At 26.9% G+C, this 19,945-nt stretch overlaps 1 protein-coding gene across 2 annotated transcripts in view; it reads right to left on the reverse strand.

Annotated features, from left to right (window-relative positions):
- LOC107451042 (carbonic anhydrase-related protein 10-like) overlaps nt 1-19,945 on the reverse strand; it is a 277,509-nt gene that overhangs the window by 92,781 nt on the left and 164,783 nt on the right. For both annotated transcript variants that reach the window (XM_071187499.1, XM_071187498.1), the window contains exon 5: nt 7,196-7,390. In XM_071187499.1, coding sequence (XP_071043600.1) covers nt 7,196-7,390 — 195 coding nt within the window. The remainder of the gene's footprint in view (nt 1-7,195; nt 7,391-19,945) is intronic.

Consider the following 19,945-nt stretch of genomic DNA (forward strand, 5'->3'; position numbering starts at 1 on the left):
ATATATATATATATAACCTTTCCTTTAACAAGGAATTCACTTGACATAGGTTATATTTAGGAAACAGAGAATAAAGAGCTCTGGTAAAATTACACTGTAAGAATTTCTGATGTTTGCTTATAATTTTGAAAACGTATATGCATTTAAAAATATTTAAATCGAAGTGTTATCTACAACACAATAAAATCTGTAATAACATATTTCTATAGAATAGTTAAAATAAATTTTCTTTATAATGTTTTAACACTTTATGTTGACATGATGAAAGGAAGCGCTATATCAATACTTTTGAAGTATGACATTTAAATAAAATACTGAATAAACATTTTTATTATGTGCTAGTATTTTATATTTTAAAATATTAAAACTTTCTAAATATTATTAGGTTTATTGATGCTTAATTTAGTATCCTTTAAAATACAATATCAAGTGATTCATTTTAAAAAAATTAAAAAAATAATATTGAATCTATTCGTTGTAATAGAAAAGATTTAATAGAATTTTTTCATTAAGTGAATCACTTGATATTTTATTTTAAAAGACACGGAATTAAACATCAATTAACATGAATGGAATTGGAAAATTTTAAATATATTGCAATATAAAAAAAGAACAGTATATCCTATAAAATTTTATATTACCAGCGAATATTACATATGATTGGGTATGTAGTATTATATTATAGATATAAGCTATTTACTATTAAGAAGATTGAGCAGCAAATAGCAAACTATTATTTGCAATTGATAGTCATTCCTTTTGGTATCAGAGAATAAATAGAAAACTTTTTTATTAATTACTGTTTCAAACAATAAATTCCAAGTCTTTTAATTAAAGTATTTCGAATAGAAGCAATTAAATATGTCAGTTACAGATTTACAAACACATGCCTAGTTATAAATATTTTTATCTGTTTTGCATTTTTTTTTTAAAAATACATATTTCACAATTTTATTATATGTTAAAGTTCAGATTATAATTATTCTAGCTTATTTAGAAGTATTTTTAGAATTTTTCAGAAGTCATTTGTGACACTATTTCCCCTAAATTAATTTCTGGTGGCCTCTCTAATCAGTTGAGTTTCAACACGAAAGGAAATTATAAAAATGAATATACATATAGATTTTGGATAAGATGGATTATTCATGTCATTTTAATTACTTTAAGCACAGCCTTTGGGCAAATATTGTTTAAAAAAATTTAAAAAAATAGCTTTTAGATAATTTAACAACTTATTTTACAAAATACCAAACAACTGGACTTCTTCATAAGTCAGTAAAAAATATAGTTTGGAAAGTACCTAAAATATGTACATTTTGCCAATTTTCAGGAAATTTTTCTCGTAACTCTTTTTAGATGTTATAGGGTATCTGTGACGTGAAGTGACCATCGAATAATTAAGTTAAATTCTTATAATAAGTCATTAAAAATGTGTAAAAGCATTATTTTTTTTTCCTACTAGTATGTTGTAATGACTGTTAACGATCAAAAATTATTAAAAAGTCCATTAATATTTCTGAAATGTTTCAAAATAGCATAATTAAATTCAAATTTTATGAATAAAAAATGCGGTGTTTTCTGTTTGGAATCAATCAAATAATTGAGTGAAAAGAATGTAAATAATGAAAGTAATGCGAAGAAATGGAAAATTTAGACATAAATAAATTCATCAAGTTTGAAGTTAATAAGTGAAGGAATAATTGAGTAAGAATTTCTTTCCAGTTTTTGAAGGATTTATACAATATACGCGAAGAATTTAATTAATTTAAAATCCAGCGTTTTGAGGTATTTTACTTAATTTATTTTTTTTTAATATTTTTAATTTATTTATATTTTTACTTTAGTTTATAACCATGACTACTGGCTTGCACGGCCATCAATGCTTAAGCCCTCTAAATATATTGTTAAACCAATTTATTAAATATATTGTTAAACCAATATACAAAATTTAAAGCTTCACGCAGAAAGAAAGTTAAAAAAATACCAAAATGTATGCTAACCGTTGCCAAAGGTCTTCGATAAAAATTTACAGACATTTTTAATGTTCCCATAGAGCCAGAAACACTGTAAATTTAACCATATTCTGGTAGTTTTGAGCATATTTTTTTCACTGTAATACAGAACTTGATTTAAAAATATTATATCACTATAATGTTTCTTTAATTATACAGCTGTGACTGTTTAAGAAATGACAATTTGCATTATGTTGCACGCTTTTCTATAGCTATTTTTTGTCGTTAAAGCTTTTTAAAAGGTGTTCTGTAGTCACCGCCTTTAATACATACTTATAGACTATTTTCTTCCTTTTTAATGGAGAAAAAAAAAGTTAGATCACAAAGTAATAAATAAGTGATGTTAATGTGTCTTCTCAATGAGTATTATATGCTTATAATAATATGTTTGATTTAAAAGATAAAATCTGAGCATTCTTTAAATATTCTATTTTTTTATTAATATTTTCGTAACTGACATGTTTATGTCCTAACAATGAAGTACAATTATATTTGTAGCAGAGTTTCAGAGTGAGAAAAAAATGTAAGATCATCCATTATTACGAACTAAAATTTATTCGTGTCAGACGTTATGTCTAAATCTTACATTTTGCTGTATGGTATGTAGCACTTAAGAATCAGTTAAGACAGTTTTAGAACAGGAAAGAAGAAATGAAATATATCATTTTAAGAAATGAAATATAGCAGTAAAACACTCTGAAAAAGAAGAAACGAAATTTTGAGTTTCGAATAATACACTGAATGCAAATTCCTCTCGTGTTTCTACGTTGAATAATTTTAAATTCATTGAAGAAAAAAAAAAACAGCTTCCTAAGAGGTTTACTTAAGCCATTTTCGGCTCTTACTTGCGATTCCGGTGAGGCCGTTATTCTTTCGGTTACTTTCCCATTTTCGGCACGTTTCATTCAGGCTCGATGTCACTTGGCGATTTTTGGCGATCACTTCTGCCCCTTGACTCAACCGACATGTTCCTTAGAGGATTCTACCTACAGCTTTTCCTATTTTTCGTTATCTAACATACATATATAAAAGAGACAGGGAGATATATTACAGTTTTGATCTGATGCGTAGGGCTAAAAGGGGCGAGAATCTAAGTAAACAAAAATACGTGCTCTTTGTTTACGCTTTTATTCCTTTTTTGCATAAAAAGAGATTCCTAATATTTTCCCCATTCTGATATTTTCTAGATTTGTGGGTTCAAGAACAGATTTAGTTGGGCGAAAAAAAGCTATTTTTGGCACAAAAAACGACTTTTGTCTGGATTATTTACTTATTTTGTACATATTATATACCAAACATTTATTTTTCTGATGGGTTTTCAAACAGAATCGGGTTGACTCATATTTAAGGTTATACTCTAAAAATCCACAAAACACAATTTAAAACAAAGTCTTTTGAATACTAGGAGTATTTCTATGTGCAGGTAAGGTAGAAAAATTTAAACACTAAGAAACTCTGACAAGTATTTTATAGAAGTTTTTGATGCGATGCATATTAAGTACGTTAAAGCGCAAAATAATTCCAGCTAGTACTTTTAAAATCAAACTAATTTAAACCTTGAATTTTTTAACAGCTTCTTTTTAATATGATTTTTTTCAACTATAAAACAGTTTTTTTAAATGCAAAATTGTTAATCTAATTGACAGTCCCAAAAGTTAACTATTTCAAAATTCAGTTACAAACTACGATATGCTGCTTTCTACTGAGCAATCGGTTTGTTTTTCTAAATTAATTACTTTCAGCGGTGTATGTAATGTTAACTGAAAAAATTTATTAAATAATGTTTTCAAGAAACACAAAATTTGCAACAATGATGTGCTACAGTCTGAGGAGAAAATTAGCAGATGCGTGAGGAAATAATACGGTTGGAATAGTCTGATGTGCAACTGAAAACATGGGTGTACTTTTCTTACGGACAACAGCTCCCTTTGTTGATAAACATGTTAACTATTTTTTTCGAAATATGGTTGAAATAAACTCTTGTAATTATATATCACTACCTTTGCTTTTGGAATTATATCTCTTTCCGTTTGCTTTTTTTTCTTTTTTTCTTTTTCAAAATTTATTTCACAAATCATCAATCATATTTGAAACCCCCTGTACTAAATTAATACAGGTACACGAATAAACACAAGAATTACATTTTTATTTAGAAAATTAAAAATAATGTTTTTTTTTATATTCTGTTACTTGAAATTGATTAATGAATAAAGTATTCCATAAAAATGAATTTAATTAGAATTTTTGCTTACTATAGTCACGACAGGAAATTTTTTGTAACACGTGTATTTTTTTTCCAGACAACTACTGATATCTAATGGAAGTGATAAAGAAAAGCATTGTTCTCAGCCATCATTAAAAGGCCGATGAATGAGGCTTGTATGTGTCTTCGACAACCTATTTTTCCCGGTAACCACATAAAAGAAAATGCCGAGCGGAATATAGAAAAAAGTAAGAAAAAAATAGGCATTAAAAATCGATATTCTGAGTTTGACACATCTTCAGCATATTCAACGCAATCTTGATAATAAAGCTCTATAAATATAAACTTGTCATTAAAAATATGCTATCTTTCACTAAAGATATTTGTATTGTTACTTGTTTTATAAAAACATGGAATATAAAAGAAAAGTTTTATTATTTAACCGTTATTTTCAAACATCTTTTTTATCACTTTCTGTTTATTTTCTTATGAAATAAAAGTTCTCCTTTTTTTACTTTTCAGAAATATTATTGTTACTCTTGAGATTGAACGTTTAACTAGCTCTTATTTTAAGTGCAGATAAAAATATATACTGAATAATAACTTTTGATTTACTTTCTGAATTTTAACGCACTAAGAGACATTTTCCCTTAGCGCTGACAGTAAGGATAATAGAGACAAATAAATATTTTCTGATGATTAAATATTTACTTTATATCCGATTTGAATTTTTGCTTTCAAAATATGATTATCTCCATAAATTTTTTTTCCCCAAAATTATCAGATTAATAGAAAACTTTTTCTCCGCTACATCTATTTTATTTCTTATGTTTTCGACCATGACACTAAAATGGTCATCAAACTGTTTAAGCTGATTAAAAAAACAAACATAAAAACTAATAGCAAGTCAATTTAACGATGGTTAAATGCGTATAATTCACAAGAAATGGGATGCAAATTTTATCTTGAGAATTCCTTTAGAAACTAATCGAGCAATTTCGTTTAAATATTTTATTTCGTCATTTAAAAATATATAATTTAGAATTATGTAAGAAAAAGTTTCATGCATTACTTTCAAACAACGAATAACCATCAAAATTTTTATTGGAAAAAAATTATTTTCTCTTTATGTGAATCGCGATTAAAATAATATTCTGAATAGATAATTATAACATAATATAAAATTCATTATATATATATATATATATCGGTGGTTATCAAAATAATGGAAACACCCCAGATTTTGAAGGAATCCTTTATTAATATGGCGTAGGACCGCCTTTTGCATGCAAAACAGCTTGGATTCGCCTAGGAATCGAATCATACAAATTCTGAATAGTGTTTAGAGGAATATTGTACCATTCTTCATGGAGATATTGTGAAAGTTCCGTGAGAGATGCCGGTGGAGGATATCGATTCCGGATTGAAAGCTCTAAAATAGACCACAACGGTTCGATTATATTGAGGTCTGGGGACTGTGCTGGCCAAGGTAGATGTTCCACTTCATCCTCATGTTCATCAAACCATGATTGGACAACTCTGGCTGCATGAATAGGGGCGTTATCATCCTGGAAAATTCCATCTCCTGCAGGAAACAAAATTTGCATCATAGGATGGACCNTAATTTATATATATATATACAGAGGGGGAGAGAGTATCAACAATTGTTAAAAGAATAAAGTATGGTCATTTATATTCATTACAATATGGTCATTCAAAATTTAACCATTCGAAATTTTTATAAATTTTGAATCCTCAATTTTTTTTAATTTTCTCATTTTTAAATTTTTAAAAATAAATAATTTATTATATTATTTTTATTGTATATATATGTTTCGTATGTATGATTTTTGTATATATGTTTTTGTGTGTATTGTATAGATTTGTTGTGTATGGGAGAGTGGGGTCAATTGTAAAATTTTTTACTTAACTATTTTTAACTAACAAAAAATTCAATATATCATTAGTATTAATTGACAGACGAGTAAAGTAGACTATCCTCTACTAGGAAAAAAATAAATACCTTTTTGAAAAATACCTAGGAAAAAATAAATACCTAAATTTTGAATGTTATTATATTAGTTATTAACAATTTTTGACAGTTGTGCACTTGTTACAATTGTCCCCACTTACGGGGTCAATTGTAACAGTTCATAAATTCAACTAAAACATAGTTGATTATACATATTATCATAGTTGTGATATATTTTTTTATTGATCAAAATAGTAGTTATATTTTAGGAGTAAAAATAATAATTAGCAGAGACCTAAAGGGTTAAACTTTTAACTTTAAGGGGTTAAAAATTTTAATTTATGCTGTGAAAGGTGACAAATAAAATAATGCACATGCAACAATATATAATTGATATAGGAAACTATTAGTTGTTCTTAAGGAGTTAAGTAATGGCTTGTAAACATAAGATTATGTATTTTCAGCTGTTACAATCGTCCCTTTACTAATTGTTACAATCGTCCCCAAGACGCCATTTCAACTTAATTTGCTATAAACAATGCTAGTTAAATAACAAAACTAATATTTTTTTTTTGCTAAATGCTACTTTGAAATTGTAACATTGCTTTAATTAAACTTTGAAATGTTAATTAAGGTGTCCACTTTCATATTCGGTTAATAATTTTTATTTGTTTAAGCAAAATTACTTTGTTACAATATAATATTCTAATACCAAAAAAAGTATTTACGTAGCGTAAAAACGTCTTTTGTGATGTAACTCTTTCAAAAGTACATAAAAATGGTTGCCAGCAGGGGTGTACATGTAGATTTATTAAATACACCTTGTGCGCCACCTAGGAACCAAATCTAGAACCTGACACTCGAAAGTTTTGCTCTGTTACCATCGTACCCTGTTACAATTGACCCCACTCTCCCCTATACATAAAAAAAGTTCAAAAACATTTATGCAATGTCAAACAATTTATAAGACTTTCTGGCTATGAGTGATATTAACTGTATATACATTACCTCGGCAGGAAATTGATGGCCAGCAATAAGATGCTCCGATCCTTTTTCATCTGATCTGGCAAAGTGAATATGAATCTCACTAAAGCGGTACTTATATGACAGAGGCCCTCCTGTAATATTAAGGATTTCTGCATGATTTGAGGCAGTTGTTCTAAATATAACACCATGCCCAGTGTTTGTAATTATTCCATTCACCTAAAAAACATGGAAAAACAGATACATTTACCAGCAGTATCATCAAAAGCAAAATTATGATTTTCAAATATTAAAAATATTAATAAATAAATAAATGTGTAGCAAACAGACTACAATCGAAATTTTATTTCAAAAATTTTGTCGTTTTGAAGTATGCTTAAATTTTAAAAGTCATAATTTATACAATGGTGTCATTCACAGAAAAAAAATCTGTTAAAATATAATAATTCTGTAACAGTCCTACTGAAAATCCCTTTTCTCTAAAATTAAAGGAATTTACTATTAAATTACATCGTAATTTGTGAAAAGAGAACTTTTATCTGTTAGCAAATTAACTCTGTAACTATTGATCCAGATTGTATCTGATAGGTACTGAATTTTTCAGTTTTGAGTATAAAAACTTTGGTATCACAGCGGCAATAAATAATTTGATACTTTCAAACAAATGCCGATGTACGGTGGACAAGGAGTTGACCTCATGTCATGAAGGTCCTAGGTTCAAATCCTACTCAGGATCATTTGAACATAACAAGGGAGGAAATAAAAAGTTGAAGTCGATTCTTACAAACGTGATGGTTTTTCAACATGACACAGAAAAACATGAAACATGAAATAATTGCACAGAAAAACATGAAATAATTAAAAAACTATTCAAAATATTTAAAAACTTTGGTTCTCTACGCAAACCAGAGGATGTGCAACTAGCTCCATGCGAAATTTCTCTGTCTTACCTTGATTCACGGAAAATATTTGGTGCTTACAAATATTTTTTGTAGTGTTTTTTTTACAGGAAATTTCTATCAATGCATATTTTTTGTCTTCCGTAGCATATGAACAATGTCTGGCAACTTTGCTGCCAGAAATTTTGCGTAACACAGAATAAATTTTTACAGTGTTTTCTTGGCATTTAAAGGTAAATGTGCCAAGTTTTGTATACTATAACATATTAAAGATAATCATAATTCTCAAGTCGCTAACATGCCTTTACATTAAGCAAGGTTTTTGAATTTGTGTAGTGAACTACAATTAGCGATCTACATATGCATGGTGCAGTCAGACTCGTTCATAACCGGAAAGTTGATTCGTCTTTTAAGTCAAGATGCTCATTAAGATTGATATTCTTCTTTTCTTTCATTTCTGTTAGAGCTTTGCAGTATACATACATAAAAGCAATGGGTATATGTTATTGAAACTCTACAGATTATCAAATAATTCAACATTGCGAAGGTATTTTAAAGTTTCTAAATTGCCTACGTTATTGAACTTTTAGAGACGCTTAAAATTGAAATTCTAAATCAAATTCATCTTGTCAGCAATCTTGATTTAAAAAACCCATTAAACCTTATTAGGAAAAATTTTAATCTTTTCATTGAAAAAAGACTGAAATTCAATTTTAAGTGCTATTGTAATATCTTCTAAAAATGTATATATATATATACGTTAATAGATAGCTAAAATATTACTTTTTTACCTAACAAAACACATAAACTTTTTAATCTTCATTTCTTAATAAAGGTACACAGAGAAAAAAATTTTGGTCAAAACCACCTGAATATGGTAAAATTAACCATGTTTCTGGTTCTATGGAGACTCCAAAAAGCTCCTTAATTTTTACTGTAGCAATTTGGTAATGATTTTAGTAAAATTAGCAATGAAATAAGGTTTTATAATGGGTTATTAAATTTGGTAAAATTGATAAAATTTGTTAATTTTATCATACCTTATAAGCATGATACTAGAACTATTTTTTACTTTTTATTGATGTATTTTTTACTAAATGTGTGATAATACGAACTATAATTTTAAAAATTAGAATTACCTGTAAACTCTTACCGCATGAGCGTAAAAGTTCTCTTGTGAATGACTTAAGTATAGTAGATTTCGGTTTCTATTAATAGAATTACGTTATTGTTTTTTTACCAGAAATATCATCATCTTACATCACTGAAATTTTACCACATTTTTTTTCTCTGTGTAATAACATGCAGTTTTCCAAGCCGCCTTTTAAGGAAGATAATTATAAACTCTTTTCACTATAACGTAACACAAAATAATATATTTCCTTAAATACCAAAAATGCATTATGTTTAAATATTAATTCTGTATGTCGTGATAAAACTATAAAGGGAAATGAAATAAGTATTGTTGTACTTAAGGAGAAAATGATACTAAAATTACTTTCTATTTGGAAATAGAAACTTAATCAAATAAATTCTTTAATAGATGTCATACATAAAAGGAATTATAATCGGCTTTTGTACTCAGCTCTCATTTAAGTGAATATAATAGATAATAAGAAAAAAAAACTTCCTTTCATACATGCGTAAACATGTTTAGCATGTCTTTGAAGTTCGACTAAAATTCTCTAACTGCGACTAAATTAGGACTAAATTAGAACGTATTACTTAAAAATAAGTTTTAAAATGCAGATTTTAAAAGCATAAAACAAACTCGTGAGCACTTAAATAAATAATACTAAGTACTTAAGATATATATTTGAGTGCAAAATCAGGGATAGAATTTTTCTACACCAATAAATTTTTTTCTTTGTAATCTATTCTTGGTAACATAATGCCGGTATTTCTCTGATATAGTAGGAAAGACAAAAGCAAATCCTTCGCCCTCAGTAATTAAGATCATTACATTAAAACATTTATTTTCTCTATTGAAAAATATAAATAAATTTCTTCAAGAAAGGAGTTGCTAATTATTGCGTCGCTGAAAAATGAGAGGAATACTCTTAAGTTATTGGCAGTAAAAGTTCTGCACTGAATAAATTATGAATCTGAAAAAAGCATGTTTATCGCCATTGTAATTAAGATCATACCTCTCTCAAATGGCTTTAGAGTTTAAAGAAAAAAGTTTTCCTTTATTTGGAATTTTATCAAGCGTTTTTGTTAATAGTTTTAACCAAAATTTTATGGTTCTTCAAAAATTCAATTCAACGCTAAGACCATTTATTAAAAATGGATCCATGTTAACTCTATCAAAGTTATTTTTATCAATCTTCTCTTAATTAATTTCTGTACAAATGTATGAAAAATAATTGTTTATTTTGCAGTGATAAAAATTGATTGATAAATAATTCTGTTTGTCTTTTTGAAATGCCTATATTAAAAACAACTCTGACAGGCTTTTTCAAATTAAAATTTATGAGATTAGATTAATAATTTTTTTAGCTACATTACTACTCATTATTTTCCTTCAACGATATTTTTCACTACAAAGGCACAAAGTTATTAAGTCTTTTAATGATATGCTCTTTAAAATATCATATTTTTCACATTAGTTTGCATGCAAAAAAATCTTTTTCACCAATAATAAAATAAGTAAAGTAATCACCGTTCGATCACCCTCATAATCGAATCATCTTATTTCGAATTAAGTGTTATTCCAATTGCATTGAGTCATCTCCCACAGATGATGTTAACAATATTTGTATCTCTGATGAACTTGCCAAAATGATTCACCTACTATTATGTATATTTCGCATAATAGGATTGAGAGTTCATTTTACCCTTTTTACGACGGTAGTTAGCTCAAAATAAATTTGCGCACTATTTTTTTACAACTATTTAATACAGATGTGAATTAAAACAATATACAAACAGCATTTTCATTAATAGTAATTTGAGGTACTAATTTTTGTATGTTCGTGAAAAAAATTAAAACTGAAACAGAAGGAACTGAAATTAATTACCGCCTATGATCTATCAGAGTAGTACAATAACTTACAGAAATATTCTCATACTTTTAAAAATTTACAACAGAAATAAAAATAAACCTTGAAAATAAATACCTAAGTATATAACTTCTGAAAATCGTAATAACACTAAGACTCTACATGACATAAATATTTCACAATTCAATAGGAAAATACTGTTAATAGCAGTGACTTTTATCAAATACTTTATATAGATATAAAAATATGCACCTGATTTCCTGTGAAATTTAGGAAATGTTCGTTATTACAAAGTATAGTTTGAATTATAATAATACTATTCAGTAATGAATTAAAATTCGTACGTTTTTTGCAGAATTTTAACTTTAAATGCAACGATTTTATATTTTGTTCGTTAAATCAGAGTTAAAAAAGAAATATTAATGCATACAAATTGTTGATTGCTGTATTCAATTTTTTTTATATATTTACAATTAGTTATAATTGTATATTGCGAAGTCATTATTATTACCTTTTCTACTTAAGAGGTTTTTAATTAATACAGAAACTAAAACAAAATAATTTAAATTATAATTACCATTCTACTAAATTCCCCGGTTAATTTATAAATTGTTGATTGCAATTTATTTTAATAATAAAATAAAAACAACTAACCACATTTTTGGAAATCAGAAGCCGATAAATTTCTTTTCGTAAAACAAATTTTTATTAAATAGAACTTCAAAGATGAATATATTATTATATATCATTAATTTTTTGTAAATTAATACGAATCCTATGCTGTAATTTTCGAACTTATATTCATAGAGTTTTAATAAAAATAGTTTGAAAAAATATGTTTAAAAAATATTTCTCGTAACACAGTTCCAAAATTATTCAGTTGCTATAGAAATTCTTTAAGTAAACATTTAATTACATGTTTAAATTAACATATTTATGTCTTATATTCAACTTAGAGTGGAGCAAAATAATGCTTTTTTCCAACCTATATTTCTTACCGAAAAATATTTCCTACCTATATAAAATATTTTTGAAGGATGTTAAAATCAAATTCAATTTCCTAGCAAATTTCTTGCTTTCAAAATCTATATCAGCAAAAACATGAAAGCTATTAATAATAATTTGAAGAACACATTGAAAAGACATTCTTTAAAAACGTAGAAAAGAAGCAGAACTCTCTTGTAATCTTGAAGCACACCAAAAGAAGAAATTTGTATCTGTCATTTTGAAAAATTGCGCAAAAAGTATAAGAGTATCTTTTTTTCATTAACTTTCTCTACTACTTGTACTATTTTTTAGGAAGTAAAAAACCCTCAAAGTTATTGTTCACTGCATTATACTGAGAAAAAAAGCAGCAAACCGTATAATGAAATCTTTGTTTAAAAAATATCTCGAAGCCTGTTCGAGTTACTTATAAATCAATAAATAGTGATGCTCATTTTATTGAAGGATCCTAATTATTTATGGTATGATTCTTGGATCTTAAGAATGTAATTAAATCATTTACTTTAATTATGTTTATTATATTTCCGTATGTTCAGTTACAATAATAAATTAATTATGATTTTTTCGAATATAATTCACACCATTAAGTAGAACAAATATATTTATTTTGCACGAAAATAAAAATAATGACTTTAAGTTTTTTGTTAGGAAAAAAAATGGTATAGAAGGAGTTAATTAGGTTTTAGACATTTTGTTTGCAAATTATCCATGTTTCTTAGCTCGAAAAGCCAAATTCAGCTGAAATAATTAAGAGGTTTGAGATTTGTATGCACATAAAAAACGCACTTAAATGATACAAAAAAAAATTTTTTTTTACTTTTAAGATTCAATATTTTTTTTATTTTACACAAATAAGGAAACACAAAACTGGAGTATAAAGTTTTAACTTTAAAATAACATCTTAGGTGCAATTTTAATATTCACAATCTTTACTTAATCTCATTATCTGAAAAATGCTTTTAAATGTTCAATTATATTTAAAAATGACCAAATAGTAAAATTAATATAAAATAATTATTTAATTTCAGAATGGTCTTTTTAATCTAACTTACTTTAAACCAGTGTCTTGCAAAAGGTAACGGTAAAAGGTAATGTTTAACTAGAATGTTTTTTAAACCTGTCTTTAAACTCATATCCAATTAATAATTCAAATATTTCAATAACAGTATATTGAAAAAATTAGGAAAAAATATTCATGATGAAGATTTCATAAGTATTTCTCATCGAGATTTTCAATTCAAAATAATAAAAAAATTTCAAAAATTAAGAATTACGTTTTTCTGATAACTATTTTCATCGTTTATAACAGTTCCTACTTAAAAGCCATACTTCAGCCCATTTTATTCATTTTCTGCATTTGCATTCCTTAAGAAAAAATTCATCATATTAAATATTTCATTCTACATGTTAAATAGTTTCAAAAAAAATTTAGTAGTCTCTTTTTTGTTAATATATTCGCAGCAGCTAAAGAGTTTTTTTTTATATCAACCTGGGGGATCCACCCAGAAAAGTTGGATCCTTTGAAGTTTTCATAGATGAAAAAAAAATTGGTAAACGCTGCTTTAAATAATTGTTTTTTATTCGAAACAATTTCTACTGATATATAAAATTTTTAAAATTCTTATTTTTAAGCGTTTATTTCTCTGAAACTTTTCGACAGACTTTGTTTAAAGTTTGTTGTTTAAAAATTAAATTATTCCCATAGTATTTTTGTAAGTGAAGGAAAACAAAAATATATCTTTCTTAATGATACTTAGGATCATTACGTTTTTATAGACTTGTGAAAAAAGAAAAAAATCTGACATGTGCAAAATGAAATTTTAAATATATATGATATTTTAATTAAATGAATTAAACCTTTATGTAGTTCATTTACTGTTAAACTTTATTTCAATTTTCAGCAATTTTTAATTCTAATTTTTATCTTAAGTTTACTCCGACGTAAGGTTATGGTAAAGTTTCGTAATGTAAAGTAATTTTATTTCTGATTAAAAAAGAGAAATGCATAAAACATTACTCTACTGAATAAAAACAAAATAGGTGGTATTTAGACAATTCAATTGGTAATTTTTCCGTTCATATGGTAATGATTTACCGGAAATTTTGGTCTTAGAAAATGTTGTTTCTTATACCGCAGATTTGGTGAAAAATACGAAACTTAAAAGTATATTTAAAAGAATAAATGTTTTTTTTGCTATGCTCTAAATAATAATTACACAATTTCCGAGTCCTTGCACATTTACCAAATTTTAACACAGATTATAAAACAATATTTTTTTGTTAATTTTACCAGATTACTTCGGTAGAAATTATCGACTTTTTGGTGTTCCCATAGAGTCAGAAACAAGGCAAATTTTATAATTAGGTAGTTCTGACCCTACTTTTTTTCAGCGCAGCAATTGTATTCACCACACTTTTTTTCTTTAATTTTATTATTATTAATAGTTAAGCTTTACCAATGTATCAGGATGATAAATTTCACAATATTTTCCAAATTTTATAGCAAATTATTAAACTATATTTTACTGATAATTTCAACAAAACCATTACCAAAGAGCTTTGGTAAAAATTACAGCTTATACCACTCTTTACAGAGCTTTTTGGCGTTCCCATAGAGCTCAAAACGCAGTAATTGTTTTCTCCATAATCCAGCGATTTTTTCCTAATTTTTTTCAGTGTGTATTTAGTAATTCATATTTCTTGTTGTAAACCATTAAAATGGGAATTTCTCGAAAAACATCACCAAGGATAAAGTTTCTAATTAGGCTAACGCTGATGTAGAGCCCGCATACAATGGAACTAAATAATCTCGCTTATACCACTCTTTAGTTACATACCTACCAAACCTCTGAGCATGGAGCCATTTATGATCACGTGTATGTATAATAATGCAAAATTGCAGAGCCTTATGCTAGCTGTTCGAGGGCCTTGAAGGTAAATAAAACTAGTTGGCATGATTTTATTTGTTTAACTTGCTGACATGAGATTATTTTGCCATCATTGAAATTGCTATCCTCGTACAGATTTTGTTTTATGAAACCTATTTGTACAAAATGCTTGATTTTCCAATTCGATAGAGATTTGAAGTTTTAATAAATTAGTTTATAAAATTGCTTAATTACATTGTATAGTCATTTTCCAAATACAAAATGAAATTGAATCGATTATTAAGGTTGAAAGCTTATTGTTGTTTTTTTTATCTATCTTTTAGCCTTATACATTGTTATTAAAATTTATTTTTTTACATGTATTAAGTTTCTATTCTTACCAGAAACCTGCCACATTTAGGACCCTGTCACAAAATGTTATCTAAGGTACGATCTCTAATCATAAATTACTCGTCTTTTTCATTACAAATATATTGCCACAAATTTATTTTACTAATATGAACATATTTTTCTAAGTCAGTTGATAAACATTATTGATACCTCTCTAGAAATGAGTAAATAAAGACCGACCTTTTTGTGCTCACATAACTCAAATTAATGATGTCACAAGAGTTTCGACAATATGAAGTATGAGGATAATGAGTCCTATGTGTTATCAGAAGACATTTTCTTTCCATGTTTCCAACAATTTCCTATTTTATAGATACTAGTATATCTACAGGATACATTTAGAGTTTTTCCTTTTCTTTTATATGAGGGTGCGTTTAGTATATTTCAGGAATACACCGTAAGGATTTGTGATATTTTTTGCATCATGTAGGATCTAATCATTCAAAAAAAATGCATAAGGCTGTATACTGATTCATATTTATTTTGAGAATACGGAACCTATTTGTACTAACAAAATTGTTACATTGTACAGTGTGCTGATGATGCTCTTACTCTTGTTAAACTAATTGAAAAAATATATCACGTAATTTATTGAGATAAAAGTAGATTTAATTTTGCGAAAAAGATTCCAATTGGGTTTGCTACACTGTTATAAATAACTGCAAATTCAATGGGTAAAAAAAAACAGATATTTTATCGACAAAAACTTTTTAAAGAAAAATACAGAGTTTTCCTGTTTTATCAGTAAACAGTAGCATTCACAAACTACCACATGCAGCACAAAAATACCCTTTCTTTCACAGACTTTCTCCGTATATTTAAAGGCTTAAAGCTCTTTATCACTAGAAAGATTTTTTCTGTTTTTTACCATAATCATCAACTGATTAAAATTGTCAATTTAAATTCTAGTTTTTGCCAAGCAGTATTGCTTTGCTTATCACAAGATAACTATATCATTTTTTAAAATCGTCTTGCAATTATTTTCTGTACTTGCTCATTCTTTTTAGAAATAATGTTATGGTTTTTAATATCGTATAAGTAAAATTGCGAATTGATACTCTACCCAATTATTTTCTGTTTTTAGACATAAAGTTAGGCGTAAAGTAAATTTCCAGTAAGTTAAACTGACGGATAATTTTATAAGGGTGGGCCAATATTTTTTTAACGTTCTTACACCTAATTTTAATAATTAAGACTTTAAGATCAAGACAGATTAAGAATTTTCTTCATAACCTATCAGTGAGAGCAACAGTGGCTCTATGGATAGAGCCCTTGCCTCCCAATGAGGTGACCCAGGTCTGAATCCCAGTGGTTGGTTGATTTGAATTTCATTCCCGGCTCACACAGACCAAAGTGTTGACGTAAAATATCCTTAGTGGAAGACGGATCATGGGATGGAATTCCCTTGCCGTCCGGATAACCGTAAGAGAATTTCGGAGTTTTCCTCTCCATGCATCACATATGTGGGCTAGTTCTATCAAAAAATATTCCACAAAGGCAGGTTTGCCCCAAAGCTTGGTGCAGAAGTTCTCTTGTCGTCGGGATTGAGTTCAAAATTACAAGGCTAAGAAGTTGAACATTATTAGTCGTAAACTCAGAATTGGGTCGGGGGCTCAAAGCCATTTGCAATATTACCTATTAGTAGAGCTGCAGTGGCTCAGAGTATAAAGAGCTTGCCTCGCAATATGTTGATCTGGTTTGAATCCTGACTTTGATGGCTCATTCTCAGATCGTTCAGCTCACAATGACACAGTCATTTTTTAGAGGCTTTTCTTTTTCTTTTCTTTTGACAATAATAGAGTTTGTTTGCTAAAATGACTGTATTTATCTGCTTTAAAAACAGTAGTTTTCTGCGAGTTAAACGGTTTTATACTGGCACTTTTTCCGTGAATTTAATTTTTTACAGTATACCAATATACCGGCACTATTCATTTTTCGTTTGCGTATTATTCATTTCGCGATGTTTCAGATTAATATTTGAGATTGTGATAGTGTGTTTTTTGAAACATATTTTTAAAACTAATAAGATAATATTAAACAATGTGAGATTATTTAAATGCTTGTTTTCCTAAGTTGATTTTAAATGTTGAATTTATATAGTTTATTTAGAAACATAAATGCATGTTTAATTATAAACTACAGTCAGCTTCTTATTGACCTTAAAATACATGCACATCCATAATTGCATTGAGATAACAAATTTGTTTGACACACTTTTCTTAAAAAAAGATAATATTATTTAAAACTGCGTGATTTTTTAACTCATGATTTACTAAAAGGATCAGATACTCAATCCACAGAAATTAAAATTTCGCAATGATTTTAATATATATTTTTAAAAATGATATTTGTATTATAATTAGCAAATTAATTGATTCGTATATAAACAGGAAAATTAATAAGCTAAAAAATTTCTTGAAAAAAACTTAACTTAATCTTTGTTCCAATTTTTTTCACTTTCTAAATGCTTTATCATGCTTATAGTATTGTATATTACTGTAATATATTTAACATAAATTGATTAGTTATTTATGGATTTTAACTCACGAGAATGTATCTATTTTATCTCTTTTAAAAATTGTTCAATATTTTCTGGCCTAAATTGTCGAACTGTATTACTGAAAAAAGGTTTAATTTTTTATAAAGTTATGTAAAATTCATTCTCATTTGCATTGTAATATTTAATTTCATGTTAAAAATGGAAATAATGTTAATATAAAAGTATTGATCACTAATCAATAAATCACATTCAATGTTTCAAAAATATTTTTATCCTCCCAAAACAAATAATAATTCAGATATTAAAAATAAATAATTTTATATGTCTGTTTCCAGGATGTTGAGTTAGAAATGTTTAATTTTTGTTTTCAATCATAACCTCGTTTAAAATACTTTAAGCAAAGTAGCTAGACTTGACATACATTTGATCACAGTTCTTGCAACGAAATTTTTTGAGTCTTTATTTCTATTAAATTACTTAGTTTGCGAATAAGGAGAAAAAATACTGTGATCTTTACATCTTATTACAAGTAATGTTTTAAAACATTCTTAAAACATTTATACAATTTAAGGACTCAACAGAAATATTTCTAATGTCTTTAGAAATGATTTGATTTACATTGACTTTGACAAATCTTTTATACACTCACAGTAATAAAACACTTTTACTTTTGACGATTCATCAATCCTTGTGCTGTATTTCGTTAATTTTGAGAATCATTTTGTCATGAAATCACGTGATTTGTATGGCACAAATCAGGTGATTTATTAACCCGAAAGCTCAAATGTATGACGAAAATGTTTCCTCAACCCAGAACCGCATCACAGTACATTGGGGAAGATTGTTAACTAGAATGAAGACTAAAAGATCCTATCATTGTGCATGTTGGTCAAGCACTTGATCTCGTACCAGGAAGTTCCTCGGTTAAAAGTGCAAAAAAAGGAAGGTGTCCACGATAAAGGGAATATTAGAATAGTTAGATACCTTAGACACTAAGGGGATATTTTTTAGAGAAAAAAAAATTGAATGAAAATTTTTTTTTATTTCGACGAAATTAATTTCCTTGCAGAAGAAATGATAGTTATTTCCTCACTTTGACGAAATTTTTTTTCGGAGCATATACCAAGAGACATTTTCTTCTGAAAATAAGAGAGCTTCGTGAAATTTGATCATCTGGTTTTTGCATTGTTGATTGCTTACGTTTCTGAAATAAGTGATGAGACGAATGAATTATAAACAACAACTTAAATGTTCTCAAGTTAAACACTAAAAAATAAAGAAGAAAATCCATATTCCCCTAATAAAGTCTCATTTCCATCATTATTTTTAGAATTAAAAATCTTATTCCAGCCTTATTTTAATGAAAATTAAATAAACAAAATTTTTTCTTATAAAAATACATTGCTCGCTAGGTAGTGTAGATTCCTAACATAGCTAAGAAAATAAATAACTTAGGTTATAAATAAGTCATTATATGTATCTTAATGTTAAAAATATTAAAAATACTACTGCACAATTTAAAACTTTTGTAACGCTAGATTAGCGAAAAAGAAAACAATTCTTTAAAGAACTGTAAAAAAGAAAGTAGGAATTTTAATTAGAAGAAATGTGAGCAAATATTATTTACTTTACCATTTTAAAAATAAGTGTGTTTTCTTCTTCAAAAATTCTAAAGCATTTTTAATTAATATTGTTATTTAGAATGTACGCTTTCAGGGAATCATATTTACTTCTTGTAATTTTTTTATAACAATTAGCTTTGTTTACTTCAAGATAGTTAGCCTCATTTGTTTTATCTTAAATTCAGATATAATGAAATTTTGTGAAGTATAAGAAATATGCTTATAATGAAAAGTTGGAAAACGTTTTTAAATGCTTGAATTTAAAAATGTGTTCTGTATTTAATTAAACATTTTATTAAATTCTAAAAAGAGAAATAGTTTAGATTATTTAGCATAATTGCTTCGTATTCTTCGTATCTTCGTATTCTTCGTATTCATTAATAAGTCTTTGATATTAAAATAGTGGGTATACATTTTATATTTTGGATTTAATTGCTTAGAATGTTATACGTAACATAATTTGTTATA

The sequence above is a fragment of the Parasteatoda tepidariorum genome, chromosome X1, assembly GCF_043381705.1.
Source record: "Parasteatoda tepidariorum isolate YZ-2023 chromosome X1, CAS_Ptep_4.0, whole genome shotgun sequence".
NCBI lineage: Eukaryota > Metazoa > Arthropoda > Arachnida > Araneae > Theridiidae > Parasteatoda > Parasteatoda tepidariorum.